The 15870-nt window shown below is 36.1% G+C and overlaps 1 protein-coding gene across 4 annotated transcripts in view; it reads left to right on the forward strand.

Annotated features, from left to right (window-relative positions):
- Positions 1 to 15870, forward strand: part of HERC2 (HECT and RLD domain containing E3 ubiquitin protein ligase 2) — a 103544-nt gene that overhangs the window by 25730 nt on the left and 61944 nt on the right. For 3 of the 4 annotated variants that reach the window (XM_077781525.1, XM_077781526.1, XM_031504129.2), the window contains 16 exons: positions 2479 to 2698; positions 4402 to 4502; positions 5250 to 5406; positions 6205 to 6315; positions 6634 to 6805; positions 7376 to 7549; positions 8154 to 8342; positions 8936 to 9087; positions 9885 to 10042; positions 10482 to 10595; positions 11891 to 12142; positions 12974 to 13167; positions 13697 to 13897; positions 14552 to 14780; positions 14855 to 14979; positions 15375 to 15553. In XM_077781525.1, coding sequence (XP_077637651.1) covers positions 2479 to 2698; positions 4402 to 4502; positions 5250 to 5406; positions 6205 to 6315; positions 6634 to 6805; positions 7376 to 7549; positions 8154 to 8342; positions 8936 to 9087; positions 9885 to 10042; positions 10482 to 10595; positions 11891 to 12142; positions 12974 to 13167; positions 13697 to 13897; positions 14552 to 14780; positions 14855 to 14979; positions 15375 to 15553 — 2728 coding nt within the window. The remainder of the gene's footprint in view (positions 1 to 2478; positions 2699 to 4401; positions 4503 to 5249; positions 5407 to 6204; positions 6316 to 6633; positions 6806 to 7375; positions 7550 to 8153; positions 8343 to 8935; positions 9088 to 9884; positions 10043 to 10481; positions 10596 to 11890; positions 12143 to 12973; positions 13168 to 13696; positions 13898 to 14551; positions 14781 to 14854; positions 14980 to 15374; positions 15554 to 15870) is intronic. The other variant, XM_077781527.1, reaches the window with a different exon arrangement.

The raw sequence follows: 15870 nt of genomic DNA on the forward strand, positions 1-15870 counted from the left end.
CCAGTGCTTATTTTCTGTAGCACCAAACACACAGTCTTTTCCCCAAACATAACTGTTAAAGGGCCTTCTTTTTTCTTCATTGACTATTTCTTTTCCTATAGATATAAAACCATAATTTGGGAATTGAAGATTCAAAATACAATTATTTGTCAAAACACACAGTGTTAAATAAAGTCTTTGTGAAGAAGAGAGCATGGTCATTTTGTAGATTGGTGTTGTAGCCTGGTGGTATTTTAGAGGGTGATGGGACTTCAGTGTTCAGGAAGGGAGGAAAAATGTCCTGACTTTGAATGGTTTGTCTAGAGGAATCATGGAACTGGGATGTCAGTATTGACTATGTTCTGTTGTGGTACTCCGCAAGATAGTTTTTTTTTGTGTTTTTGCTCTGTGCTACACTGTTTAGAAAAATTTGTAGGGCTAAAATTAAACATGGTGTGGCTTTTTGTCAAATTCTTCTTGGTTTTGTCATATTTTTTGTTGTTTGAGTCAGGGTGTGTAATTGCTGCTGCCACTTTAATCTGAGAGGTCTAGACTGTAGGAAATATTTTTAAATCTGTTCTTTCTTATTGAAGTAAATCCCTCATAGTCAGGTGGAAAGATGTGAATTGCCTAGAGAAAAGAATCTAACACATTATGAAATGGTGAAAGGTGAGTAGCAATGTTGAAAGCAGGCTGGGCTGCTGGCTGACAGCAAACCATAAGTGACTGTGCAATGTGATCCAGTTGCAGAGAGGGCTGCTTGAATTCTTTCCTGGGTACAGAAAGATGTGGGACAAAACTGAGGTACTTTTTACAGCTGCAGTTGCTAAAAAGGTTTTATACCTCCTTGTCGGAATCTGTGATATTTAAATGATCCTGGGATTGTAGAAGGTCTCTTTCAGCCCCACTGCCAAAGAAGTTGTCATAATTAATCTGTGCTGGTTTTCAAGGTTGTTTATTCTTGCTTTCCTATAACATGTTCTGTCTGTCCTGCAGGACAGTGTGTGGGGCTCTGCCCCTCAGTGGGATGTTACAAACATTATATACCAGAAACTACATGTGGTATATTTACAATAGTGTGCCAATATCTATCACCTACGTTGAACAGTGTGTCCCCAACCTAAACCAGTAGAAAAATGGTTCACTACAGTGAAACATGGAGGGCATGAAGAAGGAGAAAAAGGACAAGGCATGCCCAATTTCCTCCATCTTGCCCCCTTTGAACCCCTTATCTAGAATCCTAAATTTCTGCTTTTGCACCTGTGCCACACTAATTATTACTCATTTCAAACACTCAGAGCTTGTAATTCATCCTGTAAGATTGAAAACTCTTTTCCATGGACAGAGATCAGAGACAGTGTCTCTTGGTGCTCTGTACAGGGGGGTTCCTGACCCCCTGCCAGGGTCCCAGACTTCCCTGGATTCCCACACCTCCTTAGATAAAACCTTTAACCAGAGAGACTACCATAAATGTGTCTAAATTTCTATAGTTTGGAGGCACTTGTTAAAAAAAAAATGTTAATTTTGTATGGTTTTGGGGTTGGTTTTTTTATAATTATTTTGAAATGTGTCCTTCTCACAAGCTGTTGTTATGTATATGCAGATGTATGTGTTTTGTTTTTTTTTTTTTTCATACCCTTAGTCAGGTGTCAATTAAAACAAAGATACTTCTGTGTAGCTGCCAGGCAACAAATGTAGTTGGCTTAGGGACAAGTATAATAATGCAGTGCAAAGCAGAGTGGGGTGGCTCAGTGATCAGACTGTTAATGAAGGGACAGAAAATAACCCCTTTAGGAATGTACATTGTTGATGTTTGTCTTAGGAATTAAAGCTATGGAGTATATAGAGTTTCCAAATTTTTATTTTTGAGTGGCTTTCTTCTTGTTGTTTTTGACACTGTGCTTGTTATCATCTGTTATTAGATTAATAAGACTTTGGGCTGTTGTATACTTGCTGTGGTGAAGAGAAAGAAGAATTAATATTCTAGCATTGGTACATAAGTGAGATCTTTTATTTATTAATAGTATAGCAGCTAAAATTTATGACATTTGTTTCAGAAGCATAGCAGCTCTTAGCAATGATCCTAGAGCTTCTGGGTTTAGTTTCATAACTTCTGAGAAATTTAATATGTATCAGTGCAAAATGAAAGCAAATTCTTGTGGGGACTTGCCTGCACTTAAAAGAAGTCTGACTCTTGAGGTTGGATGATCATAAGAAGTTACCTAACTTGTTTTTTTTAAAAGCATAAATATTTTCTGTGTTTTTATTTCAGACATGAAATATGGATTTTTAGGTATGTTTAGACAAAACCAGTTTTGATGATAACCTGTGTCTAAACACCTGTTTTATTTATTTATATGCATTAAATCTATAAATGGGGAGTTCCACTGGGTTCAGACCTCTGGTCGATTTACAGTTTTCAATTTGTCTTTATTTTTCTTGATACTGTATATAACAAAGGTGAATGTTCATAGAATGGTATTTCTCTCTGATTCTCAGACGTGAATGAACTGAAGGAATGCCTCCAGGTACTAGTAAAGGAACAGCAAACTCTGGCCACACAAACTGCAACGACAGCTCTCTCAGCTATGAGGCTAAAGCAGAGGCTGGTTATCCTGGAACGATATTTCATTGCTTTGAACAGAGCAGTTCTTCAGGAGAACGTAAAAGTAAAGTGGAAAAGCAGTAGTGTTCCTCTGCCTGCAGTGGATAAGAAAAGGTAATAACAAATGCATGAACAGATTAATCTATTAGAAAAACCATAGAAAGGTTATCAACCTGTTTGTGAGGGCTTAATGTGATTTATTCCTCCTTGTGAAACATTAATGGTTAAGAAACTTCTTAGTTCTTAAGATGGCTTTACCGTATTAAGTGGTGTTGCCTGCCATCACTCCTCCTTCTTGCCTGGTGCTTTTTTATAGTGCCTCTGTTTGTATTAGTAGATTTTTATTGTAATACATTGCTGTAGATATTAAACTTCGAGCTATAAGTATACATTTATTCAAGTTTTTCTTTTGTTCTGCTCATCTAGAAAGTATGGAGAAGCCTGTTTCAGAAATGGTGCTAATGGAAATGACATTGTTTGAATAACAACATATTTTTGTCAATAGTTGCTTAGTTAAATAGTTGCTCAGCTCACATAAATTATAAAATACAAATACATAAAAGCAGAACATAGATCTTTAGCTTGGGTGAGATATGATGTAGTTGTGCATTTTATATGCAACTATTTAATACAAATACAAAAAAAAGCTGAACATAGTCTTCCTTAGTTTGAGTGAGAAATTATGTAATTATGCATTTTATATGCAACTGTTTCAAGGGAAGTAGCTGAGTAAGGAATCATCTGATTACTTTTCATGTCTGGATAGCTGTCTTGACCTAAAAATAGAAAAATCTATCAGATAAGGCATTAAATAAAGTGTTCAGTAGTTGTCTGACAGAACAAACAATTTGGCTAGGGAAATTTTTGTTAGATTTTCTTTAGATTCAGATATGACAGGAGAATGTAAGTAGATATCACAACTAGTTATTATAGAATTGGAGTTCTGACAAGGATATCTTCCTCTGAATAGACTGTTCGCTTGAAATTTTTTTTCAGCTCTGATTAAAAAGTGCACTGATATGTATCAGATTGCTAAAAATGCAAGCATAATTTCTTGAAAAAGTCCTAAGCTGTTCACTTTCATTGTAGTGTTACAACAAAACAAACTAGACTTGGTGGTTCAGTGATGGAAGTGGTGGGGAATCTCTTGTTGCTGACTATAAAGGGGAGCTTACTTAAATTCATTTGTTAGTCTGTATGAGAAGTTAACAAAAATGAATGAGTCCAGTGGATTTTACCAAAAGTTGAAGCTATGTCTTTTCCTTACACACACAAGTACGGAAAGTGCAAAGGAAGTTTTTTAGCACTGAGACTTGAATAGAAAGATGAGTAATGACAAAATGGGCGGAACTAATTATCAATAATTAAGGATTAAGAAGTCTGCAAGCTTAGTTTATGCAGTGCAAACTGACTAAAAAGATAGACTTCCTGAGTAAATGATTAGTACATGAAGTGCCTTATGTTTGTGTAGTTTGAGTAAAGCATCATTTCACTTTGAGTAACTATGGGCATTTTTTTGGTGGCAGTCCATTGTGCTGGTCTGGTTTATATTTTTCTCTGTGAAGCTGTTTGATGTTGGACATTGAATTGTTTTTTTTGCAGTGGTTGAAGTTGAATTTTGGTTGCTGACATTTTGATGTTTACCTTTGTTTCTCAAGGCACAGCTGTGATTCTTTACAAATAAAAATTGTGTAATTGCATATGCATGCATATGGCTAAATTATAAAATCATTGAATGTATGTTATAAAAAATAATCATAAATATATATTATTGTAATACAAATTTATTGAAACTATTCATATATAATTTCATTTAGCTCAAGACCTGTAGGCAAAGGTGTGGAGGGACTTGCACGTGTTGGATCCCGAGCAGCACTTTCATTTGCATTTGCTTTCCTTCGTAGAGCCTGGAGATCAGGTAGTTCTGTGTTCTATACTATGAGCATATTGCATATATATTTCATTTGAAGCCATGTGACTTACTGAAGTGTGTGTATCTGTGTTAAATATTGATATAGAGCTATAAATTTATGAATGATGGATTTGCATAATTGCACTTATGTGAGTCTATGCCCAACGATGTTGTTGTTGATCAAAGCCATCCAGGCCAGTATCAATGCTGGGTTTTTCTGAGATACTTTATGCTGAGGAAGGTAAGTTGGGATTTCATGAAAAGCATGTATTTTTAGCACTAGATTTCAGAAAAGGTAGATTTAGTCTTCAGAGAATGTCAATCCACTATCTTATTATATGATAGTAGCAGCTTAGAAAAAGCTTTGTATGTGAACCTTGTTGGTGTTCTTGTCAGCTATTGTCAAATTGCAGAAGTTGGCAGAACTGTGACCTGTGCCACTAAACCTGCCTGTCTCAGTCTGCACCATTTGGTCAGATGGCAGGTGTGGGCTTACTCCAGTCTGCTCTAGTTCTCCTCTTTTCTCAGTGGCTGCATAGTGAAATCAGCTGATTTGTGTTTTCTGAATTTCTTTTTTTTTTTTTTTTTGGTGGAGATGTCTTCAAAAGCTTGTAGTCAAATGTTCATGTAAAAATTGAGAACTTTGTCTGTAGGAAGTAACTTGTGTTGAAAAAAAGCTTCACAAAATACTGTGTACAGCAATTTCTGAATTCTGTAAAGGTGGAATGTAACTGCTCTTGCTGTGTTCCTTAGGTGAAGATGCAGACTTGTGCAGTGAATTGTTACAGGAATCACTTGATGCACTGCGAGCTCTACCAGAGGCATCCCTTTTTGATGAAGGGACTGTATCTTCTGTATGGCTGGAAGTTGTAGAAAGAGCTACTAAATTCCTAAGGTCTGTTGTGACTGGGTAAGTTTCTTTTTTTGAGCTGTTAAATAGCAAGCTTACATCTCTCAGAAGCTGGTGGTATAAACATACTGATTTTTAGAAAAATTGAAAGATTTCCTTCCTTTTGTAATGTACTTATACAAGCAAGCAAAAAATTAATGAACTATTGAAATGGTGCTCTTTAAACATGACTTAATGATTTTAGCTGCTTAAGAAAATTCTGAACTGGAACATTCTGAATCACTGCATGAAAACTTAGTAAAATAATTGTGTTTTACTAATGTAAATATATCTGTAGAAGAATGCTTTGGTAATATATGTGCACTCTTAATTGTGCCCTTCAAGTATAGTAAAGTAATACAAATTTTTGTGCATGAGGGATAATACACTTATCTTGGACTTGGAACAGTCAGTGCCTTGCTTTTCCCTGTTATTTAAGAGGGCTTCAAGTTGTTACCTTTTTATAGTAATTACTAGAAGTTCCTAGTAGTTATTAGAAATGTCTTTTCAATACTGGAACTATGTCCTTAAGGTGAATATCATAAAACATATTTGAATTTCACCTGTAAAAAAATGTTTTTCATGCTCTTAGCATATTTGATAGAACTGTAGATAGGTAATGAAGCTTGGGGTGTTCTTAATGCCTAGCTGTGTCTCTAAAATTTGATGTCATATGGAATATGTGAGCTTTTCTTGGCTGTTTTCATCACCCCTTTGATATTTTTCTGTAAGTTTAGTGGTTTGTGGGATAGATGCTTTTGGTAAGCAATTGTGTATTATTTCCTATTAGTTAATGTATATTGTTTGACTTTTAAATAGAGATGTGCATGGAGCTCCCAGTACCAAGGGGCCAGGAAACATTCCTTTGCAAGACCAGCACTTGGCACTTGCCATATTGCTTGAACTGGCAGTGCAGAGGGGTACACTAAGGTGAGAAGCATGAGCACTCTGATTTTTAGCCATCACTGTTGGAAAGGGCTGACAGGCTTCAGCTTTCATGGATTTGGTTTAATGTAATAATTGTGGTTCAAAGCATATGCACCATTTCACTAAGGCAGTGGTGATTGAGACTTAATGCTATCTAGACTGCAAAATGCATTTTTTATATTTTGATAATCTGTTTAAAACAGAAAGCCCTGACATCTGATTTACCTTAACTTCAAAATGTAGAGATTGAATTGTGTGGCTAACCTAACCCAATGGTTTTAGGAATGCTTATTAATAGAAAATGTTGATTCCCTCTTTCAGCCAAATGTTATCTGCAGTTATGTTGCTGCTTCAACTTTGGGATAATGGAACGAGGGAAACGGATAATGAGCGATCTGCACAGGGAACAAGTGCACCCCTTCTACCTTTGCTACAAAGATTCCAGAGTATAATATGTAATAAAGACATGCCCAATACTGAGGAAGAGATTCAGGTACTTTTTCTTGGATTGTTTAAAAGGGGCATTAGGTTGGAATGAGATTTTATTTACCTACTAAAATAATCATAAAATTATCCAAATAAAGTTGTTGGTGGTGTTTTTTTATGTAAGGTGTATATACACCATGGTTGTTTGGTTTTCATGTGAACATTTGAGTTTCTTGAGGAAGGGGGAAGAACGTCACAGTGTGATTAGAGGTAAGCATCATGTATAGTAGTTAATGCTGATGTGATAATGAACTTAGATGTGGCTAAAGAACTTTTCTGCATATTTGGGTTGTTTTTATTTTATGTTTAAAATTAATTGAACTATGATGCTTCTTGAATATTACTGAAGTTGATAAAACTTAATTTTATTATACTTGTAACTTTCTATTATATACACAATCTGACTATTTTGCCAACATTCATGTTTCAAATTTTTCTCTAATGTGAAAAAAAGGATGTGCAGAGTTAATTAATTTTCTCTTACACTTGTGCAGATAGTTATCTTGTCTAAACTTTATTGTGTAGTAGCATGGATATCCCTTGAATGTTTCTCTGACGGCTCTTTTCTCTTTTCCAGCTGCTGACTTACCCTCTAAGTCCAAATGAAAGTTTTTTGAGGTATTTGACTTTGCCACAGGACAATGAGCTGGCGATTGATCTGAGACAAACAGCTGTGGTGATCATGGCCCATTTAGACCGCCTTGCCACTCCATGTATGCCTCCACAGTGTAGCTCTCCTACATCTCATAAGGTGATTGTTTGCAATATCAACTACAGTAAGATGTTTTCCCTAAAAGCATAACTGAATTTCAGAATGCAAGGAAAAGAGCTCCTAAGATTCTTCAAATTCCTTTCTGATTTTCACAACATAATCTTGACTTCTGAAATTTGTCTTACTTGGGTAACTTTTATTACATCAGCCCTTTTTGAGTGAGCCTTGGAGTGCAATTTTATGGTTTATGAGCTATTCTTTCTTACCACACTGTGGCTAATTCTGCCATATTTTAAGCTCTTATTTCTCAGAATAAGTTCTCAAGACCAGACTTTATAAATGTTTGGGGTCTGACTTAATGAATAAATAAGAGAGAAAAGAGTAAATGCGAAATTTTCCAACCTGAAAAATCTCTGAATCTCTTGTTGCTTATTTAATACCAGACTGAACTGAATATGATGCATGCAAGTCTTTAATTTAGGTATCTTCTAATTAGGTTGGTTTTATTGACTATTGGAAAGAATGGTGGTCTTGGATTTGAACACATTTGGTATATAAAGTTGTAAAAAATAATTTGCTCTGTGGATTTTATTGAGCTGTATATTTCAAAATTTAAGTACTTACAGATTTTATGATTTCCTAGGGATCACTGCAAGAGGTCATTGCTTGGGGATTAATAGGTTGGAAATACTATGCTAATGTGAGTGGTCCAATTCAGTGTGAAGGACTGGCCAACCTTGGTGTCGTGCAGGTTGCTTGTGCAGAGAAACGTTTTCTGATATTATCTAGAAATGGAAGAGTTTATACACAAGCATATAACAGCGATACTCTGGTGAGAGTTTTTTACATGTTTTTAAAAATTTGTTCTGTATTACTTAATAAGTTTCCTCTTCTAAATATTTACAATTTCTGTGGAGAGTAGATGGAGACATGCTGATTTTTTGTGACCTTCTGTACTGTGATATTTGAACTTTCAGAAATAGTGGGGTTTGTCTCTTGGGTTGATTTGGTGAAAAGCATATGATTTCTGTAATTTGTATCAGACTAGAGCTTATGGATACTATGATAATTGCTTTTATTGGTATGCTGGCCCTGATAATTTCAGAAAGTGGAAGACATGAAATGGATCTTACTTTAGTGATATAACTGTTTCCAAATGGTGTAGTTTCTCAAACAAAAATATACTTGTAAACTAAGATATCCTGTAATGTTAAGATAAACACCATTTTCATGTGTACTGAAGACCTATAAGAATGGGAATGAATAACTTCAAAGCATTGTCATATTTGATCACTTTTGCTTCATGCCTTCACCTCATTAGAGAGCAAAGTTTTGATAAAACTGGAAATAGGAAAATTGTAGCTAGTTATGTCATGGAAAATGTCAGCAGATTTTGTAAGCATATTGCTTTTGCTTGGTTTACAGGGTCCACAGCTGGTGCAGAGTCTAGCTTCCAGAAATATTGTGAAGATAGCAGCACATTCAGATGGGCATCACTATTTGGCTTTGTCAGCAAATGGTGAAGTTTTCTCTTGGGGTTGTGGAGATGGTGGAAGACTAGGTCATGGGGATACAGTGTATGTATTAAAAATAATAGTAACATTTATTTGAAAGTGTTCTGAATTCATAGTAAAAATTATTTTGTTGTGTATATAAGCAATGTTGAGCATTTGACATTTTGCTCTGTTACTGAACAAAAGTTGCATTCTCCCTGCGTGTTTTCTCTGGAATATTCCTAGTTCTCTATTTATGCTACTTTCTGAAGTTCTTGTAGGTGGAAGTGTAGTAGTGACTACTGTTATCAGGTTATTTATTAATGGTTTTACAAATCCAGAGTGCATTTTCTCTGAAATGTTGACTCACATGTTGGAGAAGGGTCATTATTTTTTATGCAGTTATGTTGCAGTTAGTCCTTTTTTCTGGGACATTACTGCTCCTGCTTTTGTATAGAAGCAGTCTTCTACAGCAGTATTGCCAAGGGGCTGTGCATCCATATATTTTAGAGATTTTATGTGTCTTCCTCCCCTTGGAGGTAAGAGAGAGGCTACCCAAGGGTTATCAGTGTCATGAAATTGATTTGTCAGATACAGTAATTAAAGGTAGTATTTTTAACAATAGACAAATATTTAAAAAAAATATTTCATGAACTCAATGGGAAACAGGTTGCAGTTGTTAGACATTCCTTCAGTGGTTTGTGTATTGTTGAACAATTTGAACTTAATTTTGGCTTGTAGTTCTGCTTGTATTTTGTTACTTCAGACTAATAATAGGGCTTGCAGGTAGAATTGCAGCAATTCTAACAAGTATGTCACGCCTTTTATCACCTACTCATCAAATCACCTTTTGTAAAATATGTCACCTTCTCTTTAAATAGCCCTCTGGAGGAACCTAAGATGATATCTGCTTTATCTGGGAAGCAAGCTGGAAAACATGTTGTTCATATTGCATGTGGAAGCACCTACAGCGCAGCCATTACTGCCGAGGGAGAGCTGTATACATGGGGACGAGGAAACTATGGCAGGCTCGGTCATGGTGAGTTAGTTGATATCTTCAAATAAGTTGTTGAAAAATTTAGTGCCTGTTGCAAATGATCTTTCATCCCAGCTAAAGCTGATCTGAGAACATGTGACTTCATGTGAATTGAAATAATTATGGGAGGGATTGTCTCAAACCCATTAAATTCCCTGAGTTTTCTGGAAATACTCAATTGGATAGAGAAGAAAAATCTGCAATGTTCTGTTTCCTTCCTTGTGAAGCTAAGACTATTTTGTGGGTTAAATCCTTGTTGGATATCTCTCAGAAACCATATGGGAGCTTAGTCATGATACTCAAATCTGAAAACAAAACTAAACAATGCTGCCCTATAGTCACACAACAAAACATCCAAAAGCAAAGAAGCAACAGAAAAGAAACAAAAGAACCTGACCGGCCTTCTGGGTATTGCTTCTCACAGAACCACTTTGTTTTGAAGGTTCCAGTGAAGATCAGACCATCCCAATGCTGGTCACGGGGCTGAAAGGACTCAAAGTTATTGATGTGTCGTGTGGGAGTGGAGATGCTCAGACTCTTGCAGTTACTGAAAATGGTTAGTAGCAAAACAAAACTTAACATTTTAAGTAAGGTTACCTGTCCTTTCTTTTACTCTGAGGATATTTGTACTGCAGATATGCTTATTCTAGCAGTTTAAATTCTGTAAGAATTTGAAGCTGAAATTCCTTCTGGGGAAAAGAATATGTACATTTATACATTTTGTTTATCCTTTTGCAGAGGTATTTTCATGCATAGATATACAGTACATTCCTTATGAATATGTAAATATATTGAGTTTATGGTGTATATATATTTCATGTAGATGTGTAGTACATATATGTGCATGTGTCAAAATTTTATTGGTTACTATGTAAGTGCAAATATCTCAAGTTGTCACAAGAGCCAGAATTCAGAGTAGGAATTCTCTTAACCCTTTGGAAGTGTCAAAGAGAAACTGCATGGAAGTTCATCTTTCCAACATTCCTGACCAAGGTGCCTAGGGTGAGACTAATTTGAAACCTGCATTTCATTGTGAGGTTAAGCTCCAAAATTATCTCTTAGAAAGCAGATAATTCTTGGAGGCTAGTTGCTCCTTTGAAATACAGCTGGTTAATATGATGTGCATTATTTAAAAACTGAAATGTTTGCTCATACAGGAAATGGAAACCCAGATTTTTATCAATCTCTTTCCTCTCTTTCCTTAGGGACTCTGCTTATGCAAGCAGAGTACAGAAATGCATCAGAATGTAAAACAAGGCTTTCCATTTGGACATGCATGAGTTTATCGTTCTTGAACTATAATTTTAATTACTGCAGATGCAGAATGACTTGACTGTTTCTAAGTCCCTACATCAGGACACAGATTTAGTAGTGTATTTCAAAAAAACATGATAAATGTGATGATTTCATTTGGAGAAATGCTTGAGTGATATAAACTGAAAATGAAAATAGGTTTAAGAGAAAATTTGGCCATTTGATGTGGAAAAAATTTTGTGAGTTCTTGCAAATAACTAAAGAAAGCAGTTTTTAACTTGCTTGATTTATAGTAAATCCTATGCTTCATTTATTTTTAAGAAGGACTTTCCACACCTTGATAGATTGTCAATGAATGTTAGATACTGCACTTTTTATGTTTAGGTTTGTCAGCATGACAGTTTTTCAGATACTATTCTTTCTTATTGTCACAAACGATTAGAAATTATTTTGGAACTGCTTTTCTTAAAATACAACTTAAAACTTGTGCTTGTTATACAATCTCAGATTATGAACTTACTCGTTAAAACAGATGTCTTTATTACATGAAAAAAGCAGTGCAATTATTTTTTTTGTTTTTGTTCTCCTGATTTAAAGGCCAGGTGTGGTCTTGGGGTGATGGAGACTATGGAAAACTGGGACGAGGAGGCAGTGATGGTTGCAAAACTCCCAAGTTGATAGAAAAGCTTCAAGATCTGGACATTGTGAAAGTACGCTGTGGGAGTCAGTTTTCTATTGCTTTAACCAAAGATGGCCAGGTCTACACCTGGGGGAAGGGTGACAATCAGAGACTTGGGCATGGGACAGAAGAGCACGTTCGATATCCCAAACTGCTGGAAGGCTTGAAAGGTAATTGTCAGAGTGGGAAATATTCCAAGGCTCTTTCAGTTGTTGGAACGTTTTACCTGACACAAATGAACTCTGCTTTGAGTGATGATACCATGTACTCTGTCATATTTTATGCCGGTAGCATTGAAAAAGGTAATCATGTGCATTTCCCATCACTTGTAGGTGCATTTACACCTACAAGATTTTAGTAGACTTAAAGACACTATATTATGACTACTTTAAATTGCTGCATGTCTTGTGTTCTCTTAATTCTTACTGCTTTTCTTTTATTAGGTTCACAGAAATGCTTATTTAAAGCAAGTATGTTTGCATCGTCATGCAATTAAATATATTTAATATATGCTTAGATTAAGGCAGGAGAATAGAATAAATTAACAGGCAACAAATAATGTCATTAAAGTTATGTTTGACTTTTGACTAGTTTGTAATGGAGAGAAAATTACTTCCTTCATTTGGGAGAAGACTTGAGGTTCTGTCTTTCATTTAAATTGTTACTCATATATGTTGGATGATCTAAATGACAATAATTTTACAGTCTCTCATCATAGATGGGGAAATCTTTAAAAAATTCTTTCCCAAAACAGTTTCTAAGTAGAAGGGACACAAAGTAGAAAAATTTTTTTAAACTTGTAAATGTCTGTATTTATCTGTCTCTTGGTTTATGCTTTGCTGTACTCTTCCAATCCACTACTGAGACAGAAATGAGACTCATGACATGCATAATATGTTCCTAGTTAAGCATGGTTGTAATTAGCATAGTTTTCCTTATCTCTGCTATTTTTCTGTCAATTGTATCAAAGATATATTTCCTATATCTAACTTTCTTATCAGGAAAGAAAGTGATAGATGTGGCAGCTGGATCTACCCATTGTTTAGCACTGACTGAAGACAGTGAAGTGCACAGCTGGGGAAGCAATGATCAGTGTCAGCATTTTGATACTTTGCGTATCACTAAACCAGAGCCTGCAGCTCTCCCAGGATTAGACACAAAGCACATAGTTGGAATTGCCTGTGGACCTGCTCAGGTAGGTTTTGAGTTCTTTGGTTTTACTTCCCACTGAGGTTAGTGTTCTGTATTATAATCCTGGTCCTTCTTTCTGTGCTTGCATGACTTTTTGTATTCCTCCTTATTCTGAGTAAATTAAGGCTTTGGAAAAAATAAATCTTACACAGTTGTTCTGCCAAAAAAGTGGTGATTATTTTCCCTCTGTTGGGTATTCTGAGAAGCATCTATTTATCTGTTTTGTTTTGTGTGATACAGCAATTGAGGAATTGTCAGCAGAATGTTTCCTGTAGCAGAAGTAGTGAGATATCTGGACTGGGTATGACAACACGTTGGAAAATATGATAAGAGTGTTCTGGATCTGTATGGATTTATTATGTATGTTTACAAGGATGCAAGTTGAGCATTCTCTTTGACAGTTGTGCTGGTATAATTTCCACATCACCTATTACAGTTTGAAGGCAGATTTAGCTTTACACTCCTATCTGTAGTCAGTGTCATATTTAGAAAATAACTAACTGTGGAACTTTGTGTGTTGTTTCCATTTATAGAGTTTTGCTTGGTCATCATGTTCAGAATGGTCAATAGGCTTGCGGGTACCTTTTGTGGTGGATGTTTGTCCCATGACATTTGAGCAGCTGGATCTGTTACTGAGACAAGTGACTGAGGGAATGGATGGATCCTCTGACTGGCCCCCTCCTCAGGAAAAGGAGTGTATGGCTGTGGCAACATTAAATCTTCTAAGACTTCAGGTACCTTCAATTTCTTACACTTTCAGCAGTCATTGAACTGAATGTTTTTACTGAGTTGCTTGGATGGAAACTATGACCTTTAATGTGCCTTAAAGCACTTGTATTGATTTTAGAAAGTGAAATAACTACACTGTCATTTTATGCTCTTTGGAATTTGGCATCTAGTGGTGTTTTTTTTGTTCTCCTTGACAGCTTCTCAGTTTCATTAAGAATGAACTATAAAAACAATATATAAATGGATTAAGCAGTGTATAATTAGGGATTCTGAGCATATTTATAAATTCTAAATAGTATATTTAAAAGTGAATGATCTCTTTAATTGGTGTCTGACAGTCACTGAAAATGTGCTGTTTTTTCTAGCATGAGGTAGTGATGCAGAAACAGTTTAGGTTATTCTTTAGGTTTACTTCAGATCTTTGAGGGTTAAAGCTATCATTTGTAATCTTTGAGTATTGGTTTAAATTCAGGATGTAGGCAAGCCAGCATTTCCCTGTAATTTTATGGATTTGCAGGTGAAAGTTGTATCTCAGTCAATGAACTTGCTTACTTGCTCCAGGAGTGACTTCCCATCATCCCTACCAAGTTCATCTCCCTTATTAATTAAAATTTGCCTTTTTTTCTCCCCCCCCCCCCCCCCCCCAATATTTATTTCAGCTTCATGCTTCCATTAGTCATCAGGTGGATCCAGAATGCCTTGGCTTAGGTTTGGGCAGTATCCTGCTCAACAGCTTGAAGCAGACAGTGGTAACGTTGGCCAGCAACGCCGGGGTTCTTAACACGGTGCAGTCGGCGGCGCAGGCGGTGCTGCAGAGCGGCTGGTCTGTGCTGCTGCCCACGGCGGAGGAGCGCGCCAGGGCGCTCTCAGCGCTCCTGCCCAGCGCAGGTCAGTCCTCAGATTGCAGCTTCTTGGTTTGGGCCTTGCATTTTGACTTCATTGGTAACTTCTTCCATCCTTAGTTTCAGGAAATGAAATGAATGTCAGCCCAGGGCGTAGATTTATGATTGACCTCTTGGTGGGCAGCTTGATGGCTGATGGAGGTTTAGAGTCTGCACTGAACGCTGCTATTACTGCAGAAATTCAGGTATGGTTCATCAGCTTTGCAGTTCACATTCTTATGCAGGGTACTGGATTTGTTACTTTTCTAAATACAAGAGTAAATGTGCTTTCAACTGTGAGCTGTGCAGCAGCTCCTGGCGTGTGTCCACCATGGTTTTGTGGAGTTGCCTTCCTCTTTTTTACCTTCACCACCTTCATCCCTCACTTTGCCTTTCTTTTTACATTATAATTGTTTTTAAAAAAGTGTGCCCATATGGTGGTTACGGAATATACAGTACTCACTTTGTTTGGTAGGAATTGTTTCATTTTTGCTGTAGGTAAAAGTAACTTGATCTTATTACCATGAATGCTTGTTAGCAAAATGATTCATAATCATAGTGGAAGTTCTTGTGTTTTCTTTACCTTGATTTACTTTTTTAGGATATTGAAGCAAAGAAAGAAGCACAGAAAGAAAAAGAAATTGATGAACAAGAAGCAAATGCATCAACACTTCACAGGAGCAGAACTCCATTGGACAAAGACCTAATTAACACTGGAATCTATGAATCTGCAGGAAAACAAAGTTTACCATTAGTTCAGTTAATTCAGCAGTTACTAAGGTAATTGTTTTGTATTTAAATACAGAAGATGTATTTAAATGTTCTATGAGCTAGTCGGCTAAACAATGGTTAATTTTGGTTAGTAAATAAAGTCTTTTGCTAGCATTTTTAGCTCTTCAGAATTCAAAATATTGAACATTCTTGTAGCTTAGCTGTAGTTCTGCTGTTTGCTAAGGAGCAATGTTCTATACTAAATTACCCAATTTTAGGAAGATTGCCTTGGTTTTATGGACCTCGATACTTCTCTGAAAGAAGTATCTGAAAGTTTTTGTGGCCGATACAGGACAAATGTTTAGAAGACTGTCCTTACAAAGTGT

Source organism: Lonchura striata, chromosome 2 (assembly GCF_046129695.1).
Source record: "Lonchura striata isolate bLonStr1 chromosome 2, bLonStr1.mat, whole genome shotgun sequence".
NCBI lineage: Eukaryota > Metazoa > Chordata > Aves > Passeriformes > Estrildidae > Lonchura > Lonchura striata.